The sequence below is a fragment of the Cucurbita moschata genome, unplaced genomic scaffold, assembly GCF_002738365.1.
Source record: "Cucurbita moschata cultivar Rifu unplaced genomic scaffold, Cmos_1.0 Cmo_Scf00005, whole genome shotgun sequence".
In the NCBI taxonomy this organism is placed as follows: domain Eukaryota; kingdom Viridiplantae; phylum Streptophyta; class Magnoliopsida; order Cucurbitales; family Cucurbitaceae; genus Cucurbita; species Cucurbita moschata.
In genome coordinates, this window is record NW_019268521.1 from 6033406 (window position 1) to 6047628 (window position 14223).

At 38.8% G+C, this 14223-nt stretch overlaps 3 protein-coding genes across 4 annotated transcripts; 1 reads left to right on the plus strand and 2 right to left on the minus strand.

Annotated features, from left to right (window-relative positions):
- LOC111443154 lies at positions 1-2964 on the minus strand. Its single transcript, XM_023080831.1, has 7 exons — positions 2576-2964; positions 2081-2138; positions 1905-1985; positions 1760-1798; positions 1414-1653; positions 1192-1333; positions 1-752 (listed from the first exon to the last, which is right to left on the minus strand). Exons 1-7 carry the CDS (start codon positions 2752-2754, stop codon positions 265-267), a joined length of 1227 nt encoding a protein of 408 aa, XP_022936599.1. The 5' UTR covers positions 2755-2964; the 3' UTR covers positions 1-264.
- Positions 2965-3369: 405 nt separating this feature from the next.
- Positions 3370-6268, minus strand: LOC111443413 (26S proteasome non-ATPase regulatory subunit 14 homolog). The gene is made up of 6 exons (XM_023081218.1): positions 6019-6268; positions 5580-5757; positions 4577-4658; positions 4111-4287; positions 3874-4041; positions 3370-3700 (listed from the first exon to the last, which is right to left on the minus strand). Exons 1-6 carry the CDS (start codon positions 6149-6151, stop codon positions 3509-3511), a joined length of 930 nt encoding a protein of 309 aa, XP_022936986.1. The 5' UTR covers positions 6152-6268; the 3' UTR covers positions 3370-3508.
- A 309-nt stretch (positions 6269-6577) lies between these two features.
- Positions 6578-14014, plus strand: LOC111443412. 2 transcript variants are annotated; one of them, XM_023081215.1, is made up of 10 exons: positions 6578-7544; positions 8088-9233; positions 9441-10586; positions 10737-10778; positions 11261-11337; positions 11939-12023; positions 12121-12204; positions 12333-12434; positions 12517-12615; positions 13548-14014. In XM_023081215.1, the coding sequence occupies exons 1-10, from the start codon at positions 6783-6785 to the stop codon at positions 13656-13658; spliced, it is 3654 nt and encodes a 1217-aa protein (XP_022936983.1). In that variant the 5' UTR covers positions 6578-6782; the 3' UTR covers positions 13659-14014. The 2 variants fall into 2 exon arrangements, with proteins under 2 accessions (XP_022936983.1, XP_022936984.1); XM_023081216.1 differs by having other exon boundaries at positions 7460-7544; positions 8131-9233.
- The last annotated feature ends 209 nt before the right edge of the window (positions 14015-14223 follow it).

The window sequence follows — 14223 nt, forward strand, 5'->3', positions numbered from 1 at the left end:
TACTACTAATATCCACCATTTTATTTAAAGCTTTTTAAATGGCAGTTTCTGTGAACCTTTTATTAATTTGAAGGGCTCACATCACAAACTACGTCTTTTCCTCATTGGTTTACAAATTTGCAGGGGGGCTCTACTTTACATTTACATTGTTGCTTGCTCCAAAGTTGCCCAAGAGCCGAAGTTGGCGGAGGCCATGTTCTGAAGCAAGACGTGCAATTGATGGCAACAAATGAGTATCAGGTCGGATTTTCACACGATGAATGGCTATAGTCTTGAGCGACGCATCAATTTGATGGGATTGAAGGAGGTACGTCGTCTTGTTTGTGCGCGCAAGACGTTGTTTGAAGAACTTGAAGATCCGATATCCCAATCCTCGACTTTCTTTGGAACACAAACATCATAAAGGATTTGACCGAGAACTCCATGAGGAATGGTACTCAGCGAATTAGGTAGCTGCAATACTCCTTCCATGTGTTTGTAATGCATGGATCCAATGCCCCTGTAGTCAAAGCCATCCACGATGCTGGAGAAGAAAAGGTGGTCGCTTGGAGCAAGAGCAGGCTCCTGAAAACTACTCGATGAAGATGCAGCTTTTCTAACGTCAGGTGTTGTTTTGTAAGAGTCACCATTCATTTTATCTACTGCAATTACTTCTTCATCAGGTCTAGTTCTTTGACAGTAAACTCCAGCGGCTTTACTTAGCAACTCTGTGACAGCAGCTCTATATTCAATGGGAAAATGCAGATAATGCCCTGCAATATGCAATCAGAAAACAAGACTTCAAAGCCTGTACAATTCACAGGTGGTCGTTTGAAGAACTCCAATCACATGGTAAAAGACATAATTATTGGCTAACAAAAGATAGAAATATTGCTGTAAACTACTTGCGAACTTTGACAACATATGTGCCTCCGGCTCCGGTTGGGAATGTGCAAGAGAAAACGAAATAATACAATAGTATATCACTATATTCTATGACACAGATTGTAACGGCCCAAGCCCACCATTAATAGATATTGTTATGTTTGAGCTTTCCTTCAAAATTTCTAAAACACACCTCCTAGGGAGAGGTTTCCACACCCTTATAAAAAATGCTTCGTTGTCCTCCCCAACCGACGTGGGATCTCACATAGACTCCCATAGAGAAGAGTAATGTCCATACATACAGAATGCAAAAGCTTAGAAACATACCAACATGTGGGGAGCCATTCCATTTGATTAATTTAACATCGCCCCCAAGATCTTCAAGTCGATGAGCAAAATTGAAGACGGTCTGATAGGGAGCAAGATCATCCTCTTCCGAGCACAAAATAAGATAAGGAACTTTCATACTCTGCATTAGAACAGTGTTAGGTGAATTCAAATCTTGTAGACTTGAGTTGAATTGGGACAAGTAAATGTTAAATTGCTTACAACTGAGGCATAAAGAGTTTGCCAATATTCTGCACGGTGTGATTCAAATCTGTTGAGGAAAAGCGCATCAAGACCAGAAGCAATGTTGTGCGCTAACCATGAAACTATTCTCGGTGGCTGAGATGCTTTCAGCACAGTTGGATGAAGCAAAAATCGAGTTCCCAAGTCACTGGTAAAATCAACTGGACTGGAATCATAAATATAGCCAGAAATACAGTCCCTGACCAGTTCATAACCATCCTACAGCCAGAGTATACAATAAACAGATCGAATAAATTCAGGTAAAACCATATGGGTTCCTCTCATATCTTTGAATAAAGATTGAACAGCAAAGAGTAACGTTTACCGAACAATGTTGCTGCGGTTCATGGTATCCCTCAATTATCTGCCATGGCATGAAGAGCAAATGTGAGAGAAAATCTGATTGTCCTCAAAAGGATGCCCCTATGTGGTTTGAGCAAACCATAATAGAAAAGTATGAGAAAGCTCACCTGGAGAAGCTTATACATGCATGCTTTAGGCCCACCAGAAAATGATGCAAACACTATGGGGCATCTCTTTATCTTTAGCTCCTGAAAGTAAATTTCAGCAGTTACTAAAGCATCTAGGTAGCTTAGACTTGAGCAATTATTTTAATTATGCATTTCAAAATTACTTTAGTACTAACCTCGACTAGTACTTTAAGAATGTCAAATGCCAGAGATGCAGCCTTATCGGGGAAGAACCTGCTCCAAATGTCCATCAAAAACATCAAAATTAGACGTGTTTGCCAGCCAAATGTCTTAGCCAGGGAAAAGACATCAGAGGCCGGATTAAAACCCCCGATTTCAGAACTTTAATAAACAAACTACAAGCCTCCCAGCGTTAATTCAACTGCAATATGAATGTAGGCATTATTTTCTTCAAATTTTCAGCCAACAAAGAAAGTAAATCCAAAATCCCATGTCCCTATGGCCCTAGCTTGCCTATATCGCTAAGCGTACTCGTTAAAAGAACACAACTACAGATACAGATGGAATTTGAAGACTGGCCGCTAGAAATCTGGAGCGAACAGAGGTGGTATTTAGTAAGCTCATAGATTCAGCAACAATATCAAAATCGGATATCCAGTGACAATCAAAGCGGGAAAAAGAAAACAAGTAAATTGGGAAGTTGAACTCACATATTGAGGAATTCAGAATGGCAAACAAGTGAATTCCAACCCCGGGAGGAATACATATCCACATATCTTTTCAAGTGCCTCTCCTGACTAGACATCCATGCGAACGCAACTACAATCCCTTCGACCTTCCCGACTCGCTCTCTTCTTCCCCAGTAATACCTTCCTCCAAATCCCCACATCTTTCTCCTCCTCTTCTCTCCTCTCCGAATTCCAAAATCCAGTAAATCTTGCAGCTCTGGATAATAAAGCACTTCCACTCAGTTTGTCCTTGTCTTCAAGCTTTCTTCATGAAAAATATCGGGAGGATGAAGACGATTCTGATGGGAAATGGAGAACTTACCGACCAAATAAAGAAGAAGAACCGCAACGCAATTGTCCAGAATTGCAATGGCAAGTGCTCGATTTTTTGTTGAAATTTCAACTGGTCGTGGCCCCACTATGCTGCCTTTCGCCGGAGAAACCTTGCCACGTCATCTCCACAATTACAGTTTCTGCCATCCGCATGGAAATATTTGCAGTAACATAAAGTTATTTCTAGGAACTCGCTTATTTGCTACTCCACGTAATATTTTTGTTTTATTCAATAATAAAGTTAATCAATTTTATGTCTAATTGGTGTTTAAAATTTTAATTTGTTTAATTAATTCTGAATCCTATGACTTGTTATAAACAAGATATAGAATTCTGACATTCATTCAAACATTCGGAATCACCCATGTATTAATTCACATCTCAAGTGTCGAACTAACGCTGCTGTCATGTACAACCGAAATCAACTCTCGTTTAGAATTTAGAGTTGCATTTATGATTCAAAGAAGACCCTCTTTAGCATGATTGAAAATCAGAGAGTTTACAACTTTGAATTAAGAATCTTTCCTGTGTTTCCTGTGTTTCCTGTGTTTCCTGCAGGGACGTGTCGAGACTGTAGTTCGATTAAAACACAACAGCATTGAGCATAGTTCCTAATGTCTGTATGATGTTTGATGACATCAAATTGGAGACATGTTCTTCCAAGTGCTTCTTGGCATCTGGCCTTCCCACATTTGCCATTGCAAGCTTCTCCAGTGGCAACTCGCCTTCCTCCTGCACTGCCTTGTTGTACGTGATAGCCAAGTTCAGCATTTCCTGCACCATAAATCAAAACATAGGTTGCTGTGTTCAATTTTATCAGGTTTAGCTGTGAAAAGTGAGTCGTCAAGATATTTGATTAAGACGAGATCATCACTCTTTACATTTTCAAAATTCGAAAGACACAAGAAGAAATGCAACCTCTAGAAGGATAAAAGACATTTGCTTACCTGGACGGTCTGCTCATTAGTTTTCGAGTGAGCGTCAAATCGTCGAATTGTTAGCCCATCACTCCATTTCTTCTTGTGAAGACTAAGTAACATCTTCTCTTCAAATTCATTCTTCCTATAGGTAATTGCAAGAGAGTAATAATGGCGGTTCAATCCATGGATTAATGCCTGAAAATAATGGCACGAGTCAGTAGAATGAAAGCTAGAATGATTTAATTGTATTTGTTCAATACTCACTTGTATAGATGGTTTATTAAGATGGCCGACGTTTGATGTTGTTTGTCGTGGTTCTCGGCCAAGCATCATTGCTTGGGGATTAATTAGACGAAAGGCATCAATAGCCACCTTCCCCTTGACACTTTGGATTGGATCCACAACTACGGCAACAGCTCGCTGATTAAGAGCTTCAAAACTCTACAAATGATAATGAAAGTATACCAGCATCACATTTTAATCTCAATTGCAAACCATTTGCCAAAGCGCTCAAGTCAAGCTAAACAAGTAACTTCATTACACTTTTTCCGTAGCTGGAAGACCCAAGAAAATAAAATGTACACTAAAATTATTACAAAAAAACAAAATCCCAGATAAATATGAATATTTATACAAGAAAAAAAAAAAAAGAAGCACGAACCCCGAGAAAGATTAAACAATAAGGTGGATAACAATAATGTAAAATGGAGGTTGTTTTAGAACCACAAACCTGTTGAGTATTGATGTCGACACCAGAGAGCCAACATCCAAATCCAGGATGAGAGTGGTACCATCCTACGACCATCTCAGGGCTGAAGACAAAAAAATCAAACAGTTGAAGGTAATGGGCAGCAGAAGATTATATGTTAATAGTGACTTCTATCTTTATTCTTCAGAAAAATTAAAGTAGAAAAGAATGGACTCTAATAAGGCTGAATTTATTTATCAACAGAGGTACATGGATCAAGGGAGTAATTGAAGAGCTTCCCCTCCCTCCCAAAACACAAAATCACAGACTAGCCAATAGTTAGGTACATATCCATGAACTCATTGCTTTATTTAATTCTATATACCTTCATTTGATGAAACTGTCAACTGAAATACAGACCAAAAGCAAAACTAAAGCTAAAGAAACAAGTGAAGGGGAGAAGCCTAAAAATGGAGAGTCATTCAATTTAAACGGGCACAACCAAACAAATGTATATAAAAGAAGATCATAAATTAGTGAGTAGTGCTCCACAGAAACGGGGATGACTTAAACTTATAAATGAATTGAACCCACATTCAGGGAGTCATTTCCTAAGAGAAGTAAAGAGTTGAAATCAGCATGAGAAATGATTCTGGTTCTAGACAAAGGCCCAATGGTATAAATAAGAAAGAAAATTGCAGGCCAGCCAACTATCCCTCCAAAGTGCACGTGCACGTTGTTCAACAGAGAAATTGACATCAACAAATCTTATTGGCTTAGAGTTTAACCATTCCAGGACCTTCCTAAATGTCCATTTGCATAGTTGTCAATGAAATTGAAGTAAACCTACGTAAGTTTTATGCTAGCATCAGATCTATTCCAAAAACTAAACTCGCACTGGACCGCACAACGCTTCCCAGACGTCACAGGCAGGATCTAAAGTTTCATTTTCAGCAACTTAATCTTTAAGATGCTCTCTGTAGCAAAGAAAGTCATTCAAAATCTAAATCTATATTCACAGACATTCGGAAGTAAAGAAAATTACCGTCCAGTTCGTTTAAGCATGTCAAGCATATTGGTCTGGAATACATGATCAACAGCTTCAACACTAACACCGGTACCACTTTGCGGCATAGCAAAGACATCGACCACACGCACAGTGTACCAGTCAACAAATTCCCCCAACAACAGGCCCATTACCTCCATGGGAACTCCAGCTCGTCCTATTATGCAAATTGCAGTGGCGAATTACATAAACGGAAAAAGATTTACGATCTTAATTACCAATAACAAAACTTACATTCAATATCCTAAACCTAAAACCGAGCAAAGCCGTCCAAATTCATTGAATTCATAGAACGGCAGAGTCTACGGAACCTCTAAATATTATTTCAGTTTAAGACTGTGGCACATCCGAAAGACACATGAGCCGAAGAAACCAAAAAAAAAAAAAAAACAAATGGCAACTACATTTTGGACAGTACCGTGCTTGAGCATCTTCAGAAGCGCCAGCGAGGAGATGTAGACCTGCTCCGACGAATCAGGAGTGGCCGAGTCCGGCGGCGGGTGCCCCAATGAACCCCTGGCAGCGGCGAACATTCTATGTAGCCGCTCCATTCCCAAAGTTTTCGTCCGCTTCAATCTTTCCGGCCGGCCTGATATGCAAGACTTGAAGTTTCTTCCGTAACAAGACTTCTCTCGTCTGGTTCTTGAAATGGCAACTAAGGTGAGGAGGGAACGCTTCCTTGCTTAAATTTTTTAAAATTTTGCTCTTTATACTGGAAAAAAAAAAAGGAAAAAAGAAAAAAAAAAAGAAAAAAATTTAATAGACTAAATTAATAAAATATTTTTTAAATTTATATTTGATTTAAAAACCACAAAAAAAAAAAAAAAAAAAATCCTTTAAACCCAGGCCTTTCCTACCGGGCCTGCCAATCACGGGCCGAAAATTTGAGCCCAGTATCAGGACCAGTAGGCCCAGTTACTATTTAGTTTTATTTTGTTTTTCACGCTTCCGAGGTTCGCACTTTCTGCGAGAAAATTCCCTGTGGACTTTATTTACCGTACAAATTGCGCATTCTCGTCCCGCCATATATTAACGCCTGCAATTTCGCACTACGTTTTATCTGACGAGCGAGCAACGAAGAAGAACAAGGAGATAGTTTGTTCAATTTCTTCTATTTGCTGAGAAATTTCGCGTGAATAAGAATTGGGAAATTCGATATCTCCAAGTTTGGATTACGAAATTATGCTTTGTGCTTGGGCGAGAAGTCGGTGTTCTCATCGTTTGATCTATCTTCGTCGTTTCTCCTCATCGTCTTCATCTTCTTCTTCATTGTCTACTGCGCAAAAATCAATCGAGGGCTCGGAGAGTCTCCAGAATTCGCCTCTAGTCTCACCCCCAGTTCCAATTTTGCATCGTCCACAGAGCAGTTTGTTGCCTAATGCATCGCCCGCTTCTTTTTCTCGCAGTTCGATTATAACTATCTCCGCTGCTGTTTTTTCTGCCTTGGTCGCTTCCATTGCCCTTCTTCCCTCTGAAAATCGGTCTGATCGCCCCCAGGAGACTCATAATCCCTTGTATGATGGGATTGAAGGGGCAGTTCAGAGATCTAGCGATTCATTTAAGAGACTTTTTCATCACATTAAACAAACTGGCGTTGCCGCCTCGGTTCTCTGGCAATCGTTAAGGTCTGTGATGTCGTCAGCCAATCATGAGGTCCGGTCCGGCTTTGAACTCAGGGTCGCGGCATTGCTGGCTGACATTGCTGCAGCCAATGGGAGCCGTAGGGCGGCGATTGTCGGGGCGGGAGGCGGTGCTGTGGTGGATTGGTTGCTCGAGTCGGTGGCGGTTCCTCGGGATGGATGTGGAACTCAGGCCGAGTCGGCTAGAGCGCTGGCCTACTTGATTGCTGATCCTGATGTGTCTGCTTCCGTCCTGGGCAGGCCTCGTGCTGTTCCAAATCTTTTGAGGTTCATCTTCTCGTGTAAGCCTCGGCGAACGGAGCAGGTAAAATTTGAGATTAATAAAGTTTTAACATATTTCTTGTGTAAAAAAGAAAAAGAAATTAGGCATACATTGAAGTTTTAGTACTTGAGACAGATACCTTAATTCTTACGTTGAAGTTACAAATATATTGAGTTTCTTTTCTGGTACGGTACTTGAGACTCCTCCTCATTACCTTATTTGTTGTCCCTTTTGTCATGCATATCAAAAGCCACCTAGTAAGTCTATAATTTGAGGAAGAGTTCTCTTGATGAAAGGAAGTTAAGGTTGTTGGGTAGACTAACAATTACGTTACTATGAAATGGCTAGAAAGTGGATTTAGAGTGAAATTGGTAGATAATGTAACAGTTAACACGCGAGGTCAGGATGCATGTGAGAATCTGCCGTCCACTTAAGATGTTGTTCACTTTATGCCATCAAAGCGGTCAATTCTTTGGTTTTTTGTCGTTGAAACAAAATGTAGAATATTGTACTCAGGATTTTGTTGATATTTTCCTTCATAAGTCTTGTTTTCCAATTGATATTTGTCACATTTTTGTGGGACAGCATCCAAGACGTAGTTCATTCGATATTTCTGATTCTTTGAAAGGTAGGAGCATGCTTGTGGCTGCCATCATGGATATAGTTACGTCCAATTGTGATAGGTTAGAGAAGCTTGCTTTTGAGCCATCCTTGCCCGCGCATGCTGAAACTAGAGATATTGCAGCAGCCATTCAAGTTATTGAGGAAGGGGGTTTCCAATTTGATGAATCAAGTGGTGGCGAAGATGAAGATGGTGGAAGAGGAATCAAAGGAATAGGAATTAAGATTCTTGGAGGCACTTCCATTTTGGGACTTTCTAGAACAAGTGGGTTTGTGAAGTTGGCATATTCTGATGTTGGTCATGTAGAACTGGTGAAAAATACACCTAAAAGTCTAGTATCAGAGAAGCATGATAGCTCACTTGTAGCCAATTCTTCTGTTGTTCCTGGTCTGTGGGATGATTTGCATTGTGCGCATGTTGCTGTACCTTTTGCGGCGTGGGCGTTGGCAAATTGGTCAATGGCATCAGAACTGAACCGATTGCACATTCATGAACTAGATCAAGACGGACATGCTGTCATGACTGCACTAATGGCACCTGAAAGGTCTGTGAAATGGCATGGAAGTTTGGTAGCTAGGCTTTTACTGGAGGATCGTAATCTTCCCTTAAATGATTCTGTTTCTGATTGGAGCTCAAGCCTTCTTTCTACTGTTTCTCATGCAAGTAAAAATGATGACATCCCTTTGGCTCAGGCTGCTTTGTCTGCATTTTTGGCTTCTGTTGAACGGTTCCCTGAGGCACAAAAGAATATTATGGAGAAGGGTCTTCATCTAATGAGAGATGCTGCTATACGGACCCAAAAACATGGAGAGCTTCAAGAAGCTTTAGCAAAGGCATTAGAGTTGCTCAGCACTGGGTGGATGCGTCTATCAGCTGAAGAGAGTCAGAGATGGTCTGCTATACTACTTCAATGGGTCTTTGGCAAATTTTCTTCTGAATCTTTGAGGTCTTCTGCAACTAAAATCTTATCTTGCATTCTTGAAGACTATGGACCAAGCTCCATACCTATTTCTCAAGGATGGCTGGCTATACTGCTGACTGAAATTCTCGGTTCTACTAAGAAGACTGCAGTGAATGGAGCCACTGAGCTTAAAAATGACAAAGTGAAGGTCTGCAGATATCTTTATTTTCTTAATTATAGAATCAGATACACTTTATTACTCATCATTTTGTTCACTAGCATCAAAATGATTTTTACATGTGTAGACCACACATATTCTTGCCACACGGTTCTTTCAAGCTGTTGCAGTGCATGTATGAATGAGGGTATTTTGTCAATTTTATTTTACTAAAATTCTCCCAATGAATTTTTGCAGACTAAGATTGAGCAGTCAAACATTGTTTTTGCCAGTCAAGTTGCTAGTCAGCTAGCAGGTGCAGTTGTTAACCTCGTGGTACACCAGTTTGGTGCAACTACTGATTCATTAGATACCTCTCCTCCGTTGGCAGATTTACTTTCACGTGAACCTTTTGTAGCACATTTAAAGAATATAAAAAAAGAGAATAGTCCAAAGTTTGATGCAGCTGATTCTGCAATGGCAACATTAAAGGGGATTAAAGCACTGACTGAAGTTTGTGCTGATGATTCTTCATGTCAGAGCAGAATAGCTGATTTTGGCGTTCTCTTTTTGCTGAGACGGCTTTTGTTATGTGATGATTATGAGAAGCTGGCAGCCATGGAAGCATATGATGCATCCAGAGCTTTTGAGGCTCAAGAACGTACTTCAAATGTCTCTGGGGAACCATCACTCTCAGAGAAGAAAAATGACTCATCTAGTGTCCGTGTACCGCCTACAGCTCACATCCGTAGACATGCTGCTCGGCTTTTAACCATCCTTTCACTTCTAGAGAAAGTCCAGAAGGAGATTGTTTCTGATGAAGAATTTTGTAGATGGCTTGAGGATTGTGCCAATGGGGCCATTCCTGGTTGCCATGATGCTAAATTGCAAAGCTATGCTAGAGCCACATTGCTAAATATATTTTGTATTAACCGTAGAGCATCTGACAATAGTTCTCCCTCTGATACTGATTCTACAAACAGGAAGAAGAATTGCCCCCGTTATGATGATATGATCTTTTTAATAAACCCCGAACTTCCTCACTGGAAAGTTCATGAAGAAAAGGATCAGGACACTGTTCAAAAGGACGAGTCATCTCTTTCACAAGCTAATTTCATTGATATTGATGGTGTTGCTATAGGAAATGATAACAATACCTCATCGTCATCTCATACATTTCAGAATGATTCCAGGCTAGACTCTCCTTTAGTAGATGTTGTTTTTATTCATGGCCTCCGTGGTGGACCTTACAAGTCATGGCGCATATCTGAGGACAAATCCTCAACAAAATCTGGACTAGTAGAGAAGATTGATCAGGAGGCAGGGAAACTAGGCACATTTTGGCCAGGTGAATGGCTTTCATCTGACTTCCCAAGGGCTCGTATGTTTACCCTTAAATACAAGGTATTTTTCTGAACTCTTCAAGTTCTATTTTTCGTAAAATCAGAAACTAAAGTTGCAAACTTGAAAATCTATTTTTCGTAAAATCAGAAACTAAAGTTGCAAACTTGACTGTATGTCTATAAAAGATCTGATTTTACAAATCTTGTGCAGACAAATCTCACACAGTGGTCTGGGGCTAGCCTTCCTCTTCAGGTTTGTTTGCTAAATTAACTTGAAATATAGCGATTCCTAGAAGTTTATATATTTTTCCTTACATATTATTGTCTCCAAAGCCAAATTCATTTTGAGAATGTGCACTTGTTCTGCACTGCACTATTGTTGATGCTGCTCATTAGTGGTTTTAGCTGATGCGGTCTTTCTTCTCCTCTTTACCGAGCTTTAGCAGTCCAATGGAATGCAGTATGCTACCATCAGTTTGGTTGATTTTTTATGGAAGAGAGCTGGATTTCTAATTCATCAGTTGCTGCATAAACGAATAATAATTTCCTATTTTTCCTGTTGCAGTTGTGATGTCAATAGTTTGACTTCAACGTTGTTTACTTTGATTTTTTAGTATTCTTGCACTTAAATAGAGATTGAAGCTTCTTCATTCATTTTTGTTGGTCCTCTTCTGAGAGTGTTTTATATTGTTTTTTTATATTGGTTCATCAACTTTTACTATTTAAATCATGAAGGAAGTCAGCTCCATGTTACTGGATAAGCTTGTCGCTGCTGGAATTGGGGATCGACCTGTTGTATTTGTTACTCACAGGTTTGTACAAGAATGCCGGTTTTTAATTTAAGAATAACAAACCTGAGGCTAGCTTGGTTTACCTGTTTGTTCTGATGTGAAATCTTTTACCTCAAAGAATATCATTTTCCACTTAGATTTCTACATTGTGGTCATTTCTTAGATTGGTGAGATTGGGGTTTCTTTTGTCATCCTTCCTCCTGTTCTTTCAGTTGGACTCCTTTCCCTGCTTAAATGCTGTCTTCTTTATCTTGGTGATATTTTTTGTTCTTCACATTAAAGATATTCTTTTTGCTGTTATTGTCAAAGGTTGTAGATGCTTTTGATGCATTCATCGGAAAATCTTTGAGAGCTTGATGCCTCGACCATTTTATTGATTTTCTAGCCTTCTTCATTGCAGAGTTTGTTTTGATTTTTCTTTTTGCTTGAAAAAAAAGTGTATAAGGTTGCTCATTGCTGGTTTTTGTAATGCACTCAAGTTATAGGCACTTGCAATTTGTCATATCTTTTAGTTTTGATCTTATCTATGCAGCGTCTATTTATTCGTTATTATTAATTTTTTTGTCCATGCTTTCCTCGTGTGACCGAAACCCTCTAACCAAATGCAACCTTCTTGTTTCAGCATGGGAGGGCTGGTTGTCAAGCAAATGCTGTATAAAGCCAAGAAAGAAAATATTGATAACCTTGTGGAAAATACAGCGGGAGTTGTATGTTACCTTGCAATATTTGTTTTACTTGCTTTGTTTTCTATCTTAATGTCTTCAATCTTCTTATCAGTCGCAACTTGTTGATCTCTGACTTCAGGTCTTCTATAGCTGCCCACATTTTGGCAGCAAACTAGCAGACATGCCTTGGAGAATGGGTCTTGTATTCCGCCCTGCCCCTACCGTTAGTATTTGACTCCATTAACGAAGTGACTCTTTTTGAGGAGCAATTAATCGTTTGATGTCTTTTTTGTTTTTTGGGAATCAGTTCAAACTTTTACACTAACATCCATCACATCTCTTGTTATTCAGATAGGAGAGCTGAGAAGTGGGTCTCCTAGATTGGTGGAGCTGAATGATTTTCTCCGTCACCTCCATAAGAAAGGACTGATTGAGGTTCTTAGTTTCTGTGAGGTAGTCTACTTTTTGAGTTGAAAGACAACGTTCCTTCGTGTTTATTTTTTTAGAGTGATAGGCAGCTTATGATTATCTGCAGACGAAGGTGACCCCAATTGTTGAAGGTTATGGAGGATGGGCTTTCCGAATGGAAATTGTTCCTATTGAATCCGCATATCCTGGCTTTGGGGAACTAGTTGTGAGTATGATTAGTTTCTATTTTGTAATATAGAAATCACATAAGTTTCAAGTATCATCATATATCATTTTTTTTAGTTTGGACCAGTATACCATGAAAATTGCCAAATGATTATTTTTCCTGTTGATTTGATCTGGAAATTTTAAGGAAGACCTAGTTTTCATGAAAACTAGGTGGCCTAATTTTAATAAGTAGAGTTATAAGCTGTATATCTTGTCTTAAATATATCCCATATAGCTATTCTTTATGATACTTTGTTGGGCAAACTGGTGAAACTGTAATGGACGGTGCATGCTATTGCTGTTCTGGAAATGGTCCTCATGTGGTTCTCTAATGCGTTCTTTCTGATTATATAGCTTCATCAGTTCTTTTATCATGCATTTTCTATTAAAGATAGGTAACTAGTTAAATGCATCTTTGTCTATTTATTATTTATATTTCATGGTTTTGTTTTGGGTATAAGAGTTTCTTCAATGGATCCTTCTGTTTTCTGATTTTATTGTTGGAGCCTTATATCGATGTCTAAGAGTGGAATGCTTTCAAGATTTTTTATGAGTGTTTGATAGTTTTATTTGATTTTGCATGAGAATTAAAATATTTCATAATGAATCCTAGGATCTAACGTCCAAAAGTTATTGGTTCATTAAATTAATTTATCTTGAACAGAACAATTTTCCCCACTTCCCTCCCCATCTCTCTCCCTCTCCCTTTTCTCTCCTGCCGAAAAACTGACATCTACCTAAATAGGAAAACAGTAGATTCTGAAAACACCAACCAAATACCTTCTTAATTAGTTACTTTTCCTTTGAAGGGTTCAAGTCATGGTGATCATGAATATTAAAAGAGCAATTTTCGACTCAGTTTTTCATTTTCCGTTTCATTGAACTTCTCACTTTTTGAGATTTATTATGTTCTTTTTGGTTGCGATACAGGTGTTAGAATCAACGGATCACATAAATTCATGCAAGCCCCTCAGCCGCGCTGACCCTTCATACACAGAGACATTGGAATTTTTGCAGAAGTTGAAATCTCGCTATGGTTAGGAAACCACTTCCTCTAGCATTTTTGTAGTGACATATATTTGTATATAGTCATAGAGGATATCTGGCACAAGGTTCTGATATATTTGCTGCTGATGCTGCCGAAAAGACATGCTTTCTCGACCAGAATTCAAGTGGCATCGTCTACGATCTGAATGCTAACGTAGAAACTAGAAGATACAGCCATTGGCCCCAAAATTTGTTTCCTTTTAGTATGTTGTTTGTTATCCCCTTTTCTGTAACCTTATGTGTTGATTTGAGCTCAAGGTTAGGGGTAGGAAGATATATTAAATTGTACATACATGGTAACAGATGATGTAAAATGAGAATATGAATTAGAAGAAATAATCACGGATTAATCTTTCTTTTTAGTAAAAAAAAAAAAACATTTTTTTTATTTAATTTATTCATATTTAACATGACATAAAAAATGTGGAGATGGAGCTAGTGTTTGAAATATAATTTTCAGAATGTAGTAGAAAATGCAAAGATGAGAATGGTAATTTTAAATATTAAATTTGCGTGATAATACATATCTTCATGTTACACTAATAGTTGAAAAGAAAAT